Source organism: Cherax quadricarinatus, chromosome 61 (assembly GCF_038502225.1).
Source record: "Cherax quadricarinatus isolate ZL_2023a chromosome 61, ASM3850222v1, whole genome shotgun sequence".
In the NCBI taxonomy this organism is placed as follows: Eukaryota; Metazoa; Arthropoda; class Malacostraca; order Decapoda; family Parastacidae; genus Cherax; species Cherax quadricarinatus.
In genome coordinates this window covers 13642899-13656490 of record NC_091352.1, presented here as the reverse complement: position 1 = coordinate 13656490, position 13592 = coordinate 13642899, and the positions used below count along the sequence as shown (strand labels likewise).

The 13592-nt window shown below is 40.2% G+C and overlaps 1 protein-coding gene across 1 annotated transcript in view; it reads left to right on the top strand.

Annotated features, from left to right (window-relative positions):
* Positions 1–10710, top strand: part of eIF2gamma (eukaryotic translation initiation factor 2 subunit gamma) — a 40981-nt gene extending 30271 nt beyond the window's left edge. Inside the window, exons 7-10 of the mRNA XM_053791976.2 lie at positions 3574–3721; positions 6791–6960; positions 9806–9978; positions 10265–10710. Of these exons, the coding sequence (XP_053647951.1) occupies positions 3574–3721; positions 6791–6960; positions 9806–9978; positions 10265–10316 (543 nt within the window). The 3' untranslated portion in view covers positions 10317–10710. The remainder of the gene's footprint in view (positions 1–3573; positions 3722–6790; positions 6961–9805; positions 9979–10264) is intronic.
* The last annotated feature ends 2882 nt before the right edge of the window (positions 10711–13592 follow it).

Genomic DNA, 13592 nt, shown 5'->3' with positions numbered 1-13592 from the left:
CTTAGATACTGTACTGTCAAAGATTCACACACACACACACACACACACACACACACACACACACACACACACACACACACACACACACACACACACACACACACACACACACACACACACACACACACACACACACACACACACACACACACACACACACACACACACACACACGTACGTACGTACGTACGTACGTAAGGGATACTACAAGAGAGAGAGGAGAGGATGAACCAGCAAGGCTGGACTTAGTATTCACCTTGAGTAGTGCAGATATCGAGGACATCACATATGAAAGACCCCTTGGGGCCAGTGACCATGTGGTTTTAAGCTTCGAATACACAGTAGAGCTACAAGTGGAGGGAGAAGCAGGAAGGCCAGGACGAATGAAGCCAAACTACAAGAAAGGGGACTACACAGGAATGAGGAACTACCTGAACGGGGTTCAGTGGGACAGAGAACTGGCAGGGAAGCCAGTTAATGAGATGATGGAATATGTAGCAACAAAATGCAAGGAGGCTGAGGAGAGGTTTGTACCCAAGGGTAACAGGATTAATGAAAAAGCCAGGATGAGCCCATGGTTTACCCAAAGGTGCAGGGAGGCAAAAACCAAGTGTGCTAGGGAATGGAAGAAATATAGAAGGCAAAGGACCCAGGAGAATAAGGAGAACAGTCGTAGAGCCAGAAACGAATATGCACAGATAAGAAGGGAGGCCCAAAGACAATATGAAAATGACATAGCAGCGAAAGCCAAATCTGACCCGAAACTGTTGTACAGCCACATCAGGAGGAAAACAACAGTCAAGGACCAGGTAATCAGGCTAAGGAAGGAAGGAGGAGAGACAACAAGAAATGACCGTGAAGTATGTGAAGAACTCAACAAGAGATTCAAAGAAGTGTTCACAGAGGAGACAGAAGGGACTCCAGAAAGACGGAGAGGTGGGGCACACCACCAAGTGCTGGACACAGTGCACACAACCGAGGAAGAAGTGAAGAGGCTTCTGAGTGAGCTAGATACCTCAAAGGCAATGGGGCCAGATAACATCTCCCCATGGGTATTGAGAGAGGGAGCAGAGGCGCTATGCGTACCCCTAACAACAATATTCAATACGTCTATCGAAACAGGGAGATTGCCTGAGGCATAGAAGACAGCAAATGTAGTCCCAATCTTTAAAAAAGGAGACAGACATGAAGCATTAAACTACAGACCAGTGTCACTGACATGTATAGTATGCAAAATCATGGAGAAGATTATCAGGAGAAGAGTGGTGGAACACCTAGAAAGGAATGATCTCATCAACAGCAGCCAACATGGTTTCAGGGACGGGAAATCCTGTGTCACAAACCTACTGGAGTTCTATGACATGGTGACAGCAGTAAGACAAGAGAGAGAGGGGTGGGTGGATTGCATTTTCTTGGACTGCAAGAAGGCGTTTGACACAGTTCCACACGAGATTGGTGCAAAAACTGGAGGACCAAGCAGGAATAACAGGGAAGGCACTACAATGGATCAGGGAATACTTGTCAGGAAGACAGCAGCGAGTCATGGTACGTGGCGAGGTGTCAGAGTGGGCACCTGTGACCAGCGGGGTCCCGCAGGGGTCAGTCCTAGGACCAGTGCTGTTTCTGGTATTTGTGAACGACATGACGGAAGGAATAGACTCTGAGGTGTCCCTGTTTGCAGATGACGTGAAGTTGATGAGAAGAATTCACTCGATCGAAGACCAGGCAGAACTACAAATGGATCTGGACAGGGTGCAGACCTGGTCCAGCAATTGGCTCCTGGAGTTCAATCCCACCAAGTGCAAAGTCATGAAGATTGGGGAAGGGCAAAGAAGGCCGCAGACGGAGTAGAGTCTTGGGGGTCAGAGACTACAAACCTCACTCAAGAAAAAAGATCTTGGGGTGAGTATAACACCAGGCACATCTCCTGAAGCGCACATCAACCAAATAACTGCTGCAGCATATGGGCGCCTAGCAAACCTCAGAACAGCATTCCGACATCTTAATAAGGAATCATTCAGGACCCTGTACACCGTGTATGTTAGGCCCATATTGGAGTATGCGGCACCAGTTTGGAACCCACACCTAGCCAAGCACGTGAAGAAACTAGAGAAAGTGCAAAGGTTTGCAACAAGACTAGTCCCAGAGCTAAGAGGTATGTCCTACGAGGAGAGGTTAAGGGAAATCAACCTGACGACACTGGAGGACAGGAGAGATAGGGGGGACATGATAACGACATACAAAATACTGAGAGGAATTGACAAGGTGGACAAAGGATGTTCCAGAGATTGGACACAGTAACAAGGGGACACAGTTGGAAGCTGAAGACACAGATGAATCACAGGGATGTTAGGAAGTATTTCTTCAGCCACAGAGTAGTCAGTAAGTGGAATAGTTTGGGAAGCGATGTAGTGGAGGCAGGATCCTTACATAGCTTTAAGCAGAGGTATGATAAAGCTCACGGCTCAGGGAGAGTGACCTAGTAGCGATCAGTGAAGAGGCGGGGCCAGGAGCTCGGACTCGACCCCCGCAACCTCAACTAGGTGAGTACACAGACACACACACACACACACACACAGACACACACACACACACACACACACACACACACACACACACACACACACACACACACACACACACACACACACACACACACACACACACACACACACACACACACACACACACACACACACACACACACACACACACAGACACACACAGACACAGACACACACAGACACAGACACACACACACACACAGACACACACACAGACACACACACACACAGACACACACACATAGACACACACACATAGACACACACACACACACACACACACACACACACACACACACACACACACACACACACACACACACACACACACACACACACACACACAGACACAGACAGACACACACACACACACACACATACATACACATACATACACACACACAGACACAGACACACACACACAGACACACACACAGACACACACACACACACACACACACACACACACACACACACACACACACACACACACACACACACACACACACACACACACCACACACACACAGTATTTGTCTTGACACTTCCAGCATCAGCAGTATTCCTCTTGATTGCCATGGTTAATGTCTATAGATGAGAGAGTACAAGGAAAAAATTAAATTCAAATAAACATACGAGTCTTCCATTCACAGAACTTCCACGAGGCAACTGATGGAATGAGTGACTAGTGAAAGAAGGTTGTGCAATGCCTTTTTTCAAAAATAAACAGTTACTCTTCTTCTCCATAGGCCCAGCAGAGAGGAAGGGTGGGGGGGAGAGATCTTATGGCAGCCACTACCATGATCTCATGTGCTGTCAGACACAACAGACACTGCAGTTCATGGTTTAATATGTAGCTCCTGTTAATGAGGATTCTCATATATTTGAATGGCAGTCACTGAAGTGACTACAAGATACTCATTTGACTTGTAGGGGTTTTTGTTAGCTTATTACAAAATAATTGCATGAGTAGATTTGACTAATAAATCTATATTCATAATTTTCATAGATTGGCCAAGAGATAGAGGTGCGACCAGGAATCATATCACGTGATCCAGAGTCTGGGCGAGTTGTTTGTAAGCCAATCAGATCTAGAATCATATCCCTCTTTGCTGAGACTAATGAACTACAGTTTGCTGTTCCTGGTGGTCTAATTGGTAAGTTCTGACATTTAGTTAATACAGTACAGTATAATTGTTTTGTATATATTTTGCATGAAAACTTTAAACATTGTTTCACATACCATTTTGTACTGTAGTCCCAGAAAGACATTTACTCTTGTTGAGTGAAACTAAGTAACTCATCTTTTTTTTTTTTTTTCCCCCGATGCTGGGTCATCTTGTAATGGAGTTGCAGCTTGAGTGACTTAGTGTCTGATTTAAGAACTCAGCACTTCCTCCCCCCTCCCTTTATTTTTCTCTCTCTCAAGTAGCTGTGCAGTGTGAATATCGGGCACAAAATTTAGGGTGTAGAAAATGAGAGGTAATGTGGGGTTACCGAGGGTGTAATTCAAAGGGCTGAGGAGGGGGTTGTTGAGGTGGTTTGGGCATGTAGAGAGGATGTTGAGGGATAGGACGATGGAGAGTGTATAAAACTTGGGTGGAAGGTAGGAGGGGTAGGGGTCCAAGGAATGGTTGGAAGGAGTGAGGCAAAAGAAGCTTTTTAGGGGCTTGAGTATCCAGTGGGGTTGTGTGAGTGCACTAGACAGGAATGAAAGGAGAAGAGAGATTTTTAATGGATGCGCTGTTGTGATGTGAGCAAGGTAACTTTTATGAAAGAATTCAGGAAACCAGTCCTGAAGGTGGAAAGTGCAGTGCTTGCACTCTGATGATACACTCAAGAGTAATCTGAATTGTGATGTCAGCACACTTTTGTAAAGACAGTGATTTTTGAATGGAGATTGTGAATATTTTTTTGTCCCCTCTAGATAGATGGCGATTGTGAATATTTTTTTGTCCCCTCTAGATAGATGGCTGTTGAAGTAAACAGAAAAATGTACTAATCTGGTGATTGCATCAACCTATGTCACAAAGTATTATGAGAATAATATCTATTTTGTAGAAAAGTAATACCTTTACCTCTACTGTATCTGAAGGGCTTCAAGAGTTTGTCTAGTGCTTGCATAATCAACTAGGCTTCTTATGCTGGCAGCCTGCTGGCCCACATAAACATTACAGCCTGGTTGATCAGGCACTTGGCAGAGGTATTTATCAAGTTTCCTCTTTAAGACTTCTACACTTGTTCCGACTGCTCGTATTTTTTACTAAAATCATTTATACGTACAGTTTTTATATACTCTACAGTTTAACAAGAAGGGAAGGCTGCCCATGGCAGTGTTGACAAAGTTATCCCCCATCCTCTGCTTAGCTTAACCCTTTCAAGGTTGACAGGCCGTCTCAGAGACTTGTTCTCAGGGTCGGCCAAATTTCCAAAAAAAAAAAAAAAAAAAAAAAAAATATTAAAAGATAGAATTTTTTATTGATCATAATGACACCAAAAGTATGAAATATGATGGAAAACTTACGGAATTATGCTCTTGCGAAGTTAGCGGTCTCGACGACATTTACGCATCGGCGATTTTGCCCACTTTGAGCCCTGTTTTCGGCCAATTCCAGTGTACTGGTTGACAAAAATCATAACTATTTTGCTAGAACTGTTTTTTCTATCGAATGAGTACAAGAAACCACCCATTTACCGATTTCAACTATCCAATACGGTGGTCAGAATTTAGCAATTTTGCTAATTTCACACACATTTCAAAAGATGCCAATTTCCAAAAAGGGTCCAGAATAAACAAAAAAGACATTCCTGGCACTAAAATAACATTTCCTCTGTTCATTAGTCACGTTCCCATGCCCCTCTTACATTCTTTTGCTTTCCACTTTGAATTTTTATTCTCACAAAAAAATAGAAGATTTACTGTTACGCAGACTACTGCATTAGTGTAGAAATGGTATAAATAATATCAGCTCATTTGTGAAAGAATATTAGACTCACCAGTTGATGTGTATTGGACGCATAGCATGATTTGTTTACTTTTGAACTTTGGTAAAAATCTAACATTTTTGCTACTTTGAGCTCAATTTCAAGGTACTTTTCTTTGTAAAACCAGTCAAAATCATCTCAATTTCTGTAATATGTCTTCCATTCTATAAAATGAGACCAGGAAAACTAGAATACAACAATAAATACCATACGAAAATACAGTGCAAAGTCGCTGTTTTAATCCAAAAACACGGTCAAAGTTTTTTTTTTTTCTCATTACGCACTGTGTGCTGCAGGATTTTTTTTATACCGCGCACACTGACAACATAGACCCATTCTTTCATATGTAGGCCTACCAGCTTTCTCTCACTAGATTTGAGGGCGCTAGAATTTAGGCGTACTAGTACATCAAAAACCCTGGTGCGTAAGCCGCACTAGTACGGCCGAAACCCTGAAAGGGTTAATGCTTAAGTATAATTGTTACTTTACATTACCTCAAGTAATTAGAAAATGAAATGTAGCTGTTTTTGTAACTATCTCTAAATTGATTCATTCCTTTGATTTATGCAGGTAAAAATTTCTTACCTAGGTAGTAGGTTGGTAGACTGCAAGCACCCAGGGAGGTACTACCGTCCTGTCATGCGAGTGTAAAACGAAAGCCTGTGATTGTTTTACATGATGCTAGGATTGCTGGTGTCTTTTTTCTGTCTCATAAAAATGCAATTTCAAGTACATCTTGCTACTTCTACATACACTGAGGTCACACTACACACATGTACAAGCATATATTATACACATCCCTCTGGGTTTTCTATTTTCTTACTAGTTCTTGTTCTTGTTTATTTCCTCTTGTCTCCATGGGGAAGTGGCACAGAATTCTTCCTCTGTAAGCCATGCATGTCGTAAGAGGCGATTAAAATGCCGGGAGCAAGGGGTTAGTAACCCCTTCTCTGTATACATTACTAAAGTTAAAAAGAGAAACTTTTGTTTTTCTTTTTGGGCCACCCTACTTCAGTGGGATACAGCTGGTTTGTTGAAAGAAGAAAAATTCTTACGTTACCCTCTAAATCCTCCCAGTGAAGTATTACAGTTGAATATAGTTGCAAAATATAAATCACCTGATGAAGTTTTACAGTAAAATTCCTGTGAACTAGTTCATATTATTTTTTCAATATTTTGAGACATTTGATTAGTGTGTATTTATGGGGAACTTTTTGTGAAAGAAATCCTTGCTTCAACAGGTGTTGGCACGAAGATAGACCCAACCCTCTGTCGAGCAGATCGTATGGTGGGACAAGTGCTTGGAGCTATAGGTTCCCTTCCTGAGATCTTCACGGAACTTGAGATATCTTACTTCCTTCTTAGGAGATTATTAGGTGTTCGTACAGAAGGTGACAAGAAAGGTGCCAAGGTGAGATGTACTGTATATTATATACTGAATTTTTGTAGGTTTCATTATTTGGTAGTGGCTAATACACCATAGCCATAGTTTACAAATCTGTTATTATGTGGTTACTAAATTTATGCCATCAAGCCAGCTATATATAGTTGCCAGTGCAGAAATCATTGAGGTTGTTTCACATTTAACAGCTATCACTGCAGTTTGTGAGCCTTTAAAATCCTCTAATGAGAGAAATTTGAGGTCTGTTCCTAATGGCTGTACATCATTTACCATTTTATAATAGACTGGAAGAACTTTACTTTAGGGATCCATCAGTATCAAGGAAAAGTGAAAGAAAAACATTTTAATAGGTAGCAGTATGCCTTCAAGTATCATTTCCATCTACACTACTATGTGCCAGGAATCTGGGCAGTGCATGTAAAGAATGCTCAGAATTTGATTTATTATAGCCATAACACTATTCTGGTAAATAAAACCATAAATTTCATCTGGGAATTTAGCCATGTTGAATGAAGTAGTGGCCTGACAAAGAAAACCCTTTCACTCATTCAGTCACTGTCTTGCCAGAAGAGTGCCGACATCACAGTTCAGATGACTTTAAAGAGCACAACATCCCAACTTCTCCTTTAGTGCAGTCCCTCTACTTTGCACATCCTGCCAGCAGGTTAGGAATTCTTCCCCCCATTAGTAATGTGTATTGTAAAAGGCAACAAAAATGCCAGGAACAAGAGCTAGTAACCCCTTCTGTATAAATTGCAGAAAGGACAAAGTAAAAAATAGTGTAAGAAAGATGTGGAAGCATGAGAATGGAGGAATATTTTAATATTGAACTGCCATTTCCTTAATCATGGGGCTGATAACCTCTACAACAAAAAAAAAAAAAACTTAAGTTCACCAGATTGTGTTGCCATAAATCTTACTTGGCATAACTGCCCCTGTCAACTCAGGTGTTAAACATGCATAAAAATGTTAATAAAAACTGGGAGAGGATATATATCATAAATATATCAAGGGCAGCTAATGATGGGTTTGGTGATCTCAGAAGAAAATACTTCTATTGAAATACTGTATTATACTTTGCCCTTTAAGGATTATATAAAGATACAAGGATATATATAAGGATTATATAAAGAAAAGTTGCAAAGGTTAGTGGATGAATTTGGGAGGGTGTCTAAAGGTAGAAAGTTGAAAGTGAACATAGATAAGAGTAAGGTGATAGGAGTATCAAATGATTTAGATAAAGAAAAATTGGATACCACATTGGAGGGAGGGAGTATAGAAGTGAATGTTTTCAGATATTTGGGAGTTGACTTGCCAGCAGATGGGTTTATGAAGGACGAGGTTAACCATAGAATTGATGAAGAAAAAAAAGGCGAGTGGTGTGTTTAGGGATCTCTGGAGACAAAAAAAGTTATCCATGGAGGCAAAGAAGGGAATGTATGAAAGTATAGTGGTACCAACACTCTTATATGGATGTGATGCATGGGTTATAAATGCTGCAATGAGGAGGCGACTGGAGGCAGTGGAGAGGTCTTATCTAAGGGCAATGTGTGGTGTAAATGTTATGCAGAGAATTCGTAGTGTGGTAATTAGGAGGTGTGGCATTACTAAAAGTATTAGTCAGAGGGCTGAAGAGGGGCTGTTCAGGTGGTTTGGTCATTTAGAGAGAATGGAACAAAGTAGAATGACTTGGAGAGGCAATAAATCTGTAGAAGAAAGGCAGGGTAGGGGTCGTCCCCGAAAAGGTTGGAGGGACAGGGTAAAGGAGATTTTGTGGGTGAGGGGCTTGGATTTCCAGCAAGTGTGCATGAGCATGATAGGAGCGAATGGAAGCGAATGGATTTTGGGACCTGACGAGCTGTTGGAGTGTGAGCAGGGTAATATTTTGTGAAGGGATTTGGGGAAACTGATTAGCAAGACTTGAATCCTGGAAATGGGAAGTACAATGTCTGCACTTTAACCCTTAAACTGTCCAAACAGATCTATGTTCACATGCGTAGTGCTCCAAAAGTACCTCTACGTTTTTTTACATTTTCAAATATAACAAAAAAAAACGTAGATCAAAGTTTTTTTTACATGTTTTCAAATGTAAAAAATAAAAAGAAGCTCTACGTTTTTTTACATACTTTCAAATGTTGAAAACACGTAGATCTTTGTTTGGATAGTTTAAGGGTTAAAGGAGGGGTTTGGGATATTGGCAGTTTGGAGTAGAGATGTATCGGATGTGAAAATTTAGATATCTGCTGGTGCAATGTGTATGAGGGTGTCTTACTTATTTTGCGGATGCAGATGTGGATGTAAGAAATTGTGTGGATGTTCCGTGGATGTTGATGAGGATGTAAGAAATTGTGTGGATGTTGTGTGGATTCGGATGCGGATATCTCTTATGTGTGAGTGATGGTGAAAGTGTTGAATGATGAAAGTTTTTTCATTCTGTTTGGGTTTTACTTTCTTTTTGGGTCACCCTGCCATGGTGAGAAACAGCCAATGTGTTAAAAAAAAAAAACTTTGCCCTTTCTTCTCTGCAAGGTTATTTATCTTCTAAATCTAAAATATGTTGATGGTGTAAGTGGGAGGAGTTATGGACCTGAGATACCTTGCTAAGTTACACCAGTGATTAAAGTACGTATTCTGTATCTAGTTAGTCAAGGGGAAGGGTAACAGGATATTCATTGCAATTTTCTACTCAGCTTACACATTTTTCTTTCTTTACCTTCCATTGAAATTTCATATATGGAATTTCAATTTAGTGGAATTCATAACCCATCTATACTATGCAGGATCTTTTATTTAAAGTTCTGTCATAATAAGCTTTACAAGAAATTAGGAAAATTAATAAATTTTTTCTTAAAAGGTTCAAAAGCTGACAAAGAATGAAATGTTAATGGTTAACATCGGCTCCTTGTCAACTGGTGGAAGAGTTTTAGCTGTTAAGGCAGATTTGGCCAAAATTACTCTAACACAGCCAGTTTGTACTGAAGAAGGAGAAAAAATTGCACTATCACGTAGGATTGATAAGCACTGGCGGTAAGTACCAAAGAAATTCTTTCAAGGATTGCAACAGTCTGGACTTATTGTTTTATATGGTAAACATTTGTCCGTGTAGTAAAATATTTTGAACTTTAAATGAGCTCGTGAGTGTCTACCGTTTCTAATTTGTCTTGCACGCTTGCAGCAGTGGTGTAATAGTAATACAGAATTACACCTTATGAAATATTGACATTTTTGCTTTTTTGTCAAATTTAGATTGCATTTATTGTACCTGCACTGCTTTCAATATTAAATGTACTGAGAAATATATATTTCCTTTCAGTTTAATTGGCTGGGGACAAATTCGGCGAGGTGTCACCATAAAACCAGAGTAATGTTAACTTAAAATATATTATTACTAATTTAAATGAGATTTGATCAAGAGAAGGCACTATTTTTTTTTTAAGGAAATGTCTAATAATTTTATAAGAATTCTTTCTTTTCAAACATGTGTATGTACTGTTACAAGCTGCCAGTAAAATATTTTTAAAATTTATATTGGTAAAATAGTTTAAACAGTGTTGGTCTTATGTTAAATCTTAATACTGTTGATCTGCCTTTGCAAAAAAAAAATTAAAAAAAAAAAAACCCGAGTGCCTAAATATTGAATATAATTTTACTATTAGATGTATAAAATATATATATAAATTCTCATGAGGTAAAGACTAATTTCAAACTGTATGGTACATTTTCATCTAGGTTTCTAATAAAACATTACCAGTTGTACAAGTGTTTATACTATCATCAAAGATTTTTTAAATACACTTTGTTTTAGAAAAGAGCTAGGTTTAATATATCTGATGCCATGTTTTAGACCCATGAACTTTAATATGAGTGGGCAGTGAGGGCAGATAAGCCTTCAGGTATATTCTGGTCTAGATCTTTGATTCCTTGCTTTCATGTAGGACGTTTCATGGTGATGCCAGCTGTCTTCGAAGAGTTTATTTGGCTTTCATGTACCTGAAGCACTTTTCAACCAACATGTAGCTGATTCTGGGGGTCATTGCCTCTGTAGCCTTGTCCCAGACCAGGCTGTCTGGTTGATGGAATGATCATAAAAATTGTGCTCAACTAAGGAGAAACTGACTTTAGGAACTGCCAAGTTTCCTCTTGAAAATAGGTAGGGTCTGTTGGAAATGCCCCATATGTATGAAGACTGGGTAAAGTCTTTGGCCAATTTCACTTATTGAGTTATGTCCTTAGTGTACTCATTGTACCTCTTTTCCCTGAAAGCATTTTGCACCAAGTGCTGAGCCTCTTGCTATCATAGGAAGAAATTTTAGTGCAGATTTGGAACCAATCTCATACAGCAGGCAGGCAGTGTGTGTGTGTGTGTGTGTGTGTGTGTGTGTGTGTGTGTGTGTGTTGTGTGTGTGTTGTGTGTGTGTGTGTTTGTGTGTGTGTGTTAGTGTGTGTGTGTGTGTTAGTGTGTGTGTGTTAGTGTTAGTGTTAGGAGTGAGTGGAGACGAATGGTTTTGGAGACCTGACGAGCTGTTGGAATGTGAGCAAGGTAATATTTTGTGAAGGGATTCAGGGAAACCAGTTAGCCTGACTTGAGTCCTGGAATGGGAAGTACAATATTTGCACTTTCAAGGAGGGGTTTGGGATATTGGCAGTGTGGAGTAACTCGAAACTGTCATATTTGAGCACATCTGCAAAGACAGTGATTATGTGTGAGTGATGATGAGTGTTGAATGTTGATAGTATTTTTTTTCCTTTTTGGGTCACCCTGCCTCAGCCTCAGGGAAATAACCGATGTGTTAATTTTTTTTATTTTTAACAGCTGTTTCCCACCGAGGCAGGGTGACCCAAAAAGCAAGAAAAACTCAAAAAGAAAGAAAAAACTTTCATCATTCAACACTTTCACCATCACTCATACAAATCACCATCTTTGCAGAGGCTCTCAGATACAACTGCTTAGATATCCCTCCAAACTGCCAATATCCCAAACCCCTCCTTTACAAAAAAAAAAAAAAAAAAAAATTAACATGTCGGCCGTTTCCCACCAAGGCAGGGTGACCCAAAAGAAAGAAAAAAAAAATTTCATAATCATTCAACACTTTCACCATCACACATTCATAATCACTGTCTTTGCAGAGGCACCCAGATACGACAGTTTAGATAGTCACTCCAAACTGCCAATATATTCCAAACCCCTCCTTTAAAGTGCAGGTATTGTACTTCCCATTTCTAGGACTCAAGTCAGGCTAACTGGTTTCCCTGAATCCCTCCACAAAATATTACCCTGCTCACATTCCAACAGCTCGTCAGGTCCCAAAAACCATTTGTCTCCATTCACTGCTATCTAACACACTCATGCACGCTTGCTGGAAACTCAAGCCCCTTGCTCACAGAACCTCCTTTACCCCCTCCCTCCAACCTTTTTGAGGACGACTCCTACCCCGCCTTCCTTCCCCTACAGATTTATATGCAACCACCCAGGGAGGTACTACTGTCCTACCCCTCAAGGAAGGCTCCTTGATGTTGGTGAGGGCCTCTTAATCTAGGGCATTAGATCTGTGTTCCAGTTCCCTGAATACCTTTCACATGCCCCCCACAGGCACTGCATAATCCTACAGGTTTAGCACTCCCCCTTTATAATAATAATAATAACTACCATCCTACCAAGTGAGTGTAAAATGGAAGCCTGTATTTGTTTTAAATGATGGTAGGATTGCTGGTGTCTTTTTTCTGTATCATAAAAATGCAAGATTTCAGGTATGTCTTGCTACTTCTACCTACACTTAGGTCATACTACATATGCTTGTGTGCTCCCCCATGATTATAATACGTCATAATAATAATACACATACATGTTCACGTTTATGTATACAAACTCATCTGAGTTGTCTTTGATTTTATCCTAGTAGTTCTTGTTCTTATTGCTTTTCCTTTCATATCCATGGGGAAGTGGAATAAGAATCTTTCCTCCGTAAACCATGCGTGTTGTAAAAGTCAACTAAAAATGCCAGGAGCAATGGGCTAGTAACACCTTTTCCTGTATAGCTTACTAAACAGAAAAAGAAGAAAAAAAATATATATATATTTTTTTTCAGAAGTGAGAACATACAGTGAGGCTTAACTTGCATGTCGTGAAAGACAGGCTAACACACTTGTTGTGTGGTAATTCTAGTAGGGACTACAAAATTAAACTTGCTAGTTTACCACTCTGAAAATCCAAGGGTGTTTACAAAAAACAATGTGATAAAAAGTAAACTCAGTGTAATATAGAGGGCTAATAGTAGAGCTTGGGTAACAAGGTAGTTTTTCACTAAGTAGATATATGAAGTGGTTCCCCCAAGTGTGAAGCAGTACCTTGCAGAAAAAAATTCCATTAAAAGCATTTCTGGTAATGGATAATGCTCCTGCTCATCCTCCAGGCTTGGAGGGCAAGCAAACTGTGTGTCAGTCAGAGATTTTGAAGGCTTTGAGGCAGAGCCTGTAGTGAAGGATAATGTTTCTCTAGGCCAGTCCATGGGTTTGGAAATGGATGATGAGGATGTAAAGGATTTGGTGGAGGAGCATAAGAACGAGCTTACCATAGAAGAACTTCAAGACTCAAAAAAGGAGCAGCAACAAGTGGTTGAGGAAATTACTTTAGAGGAGGAGGG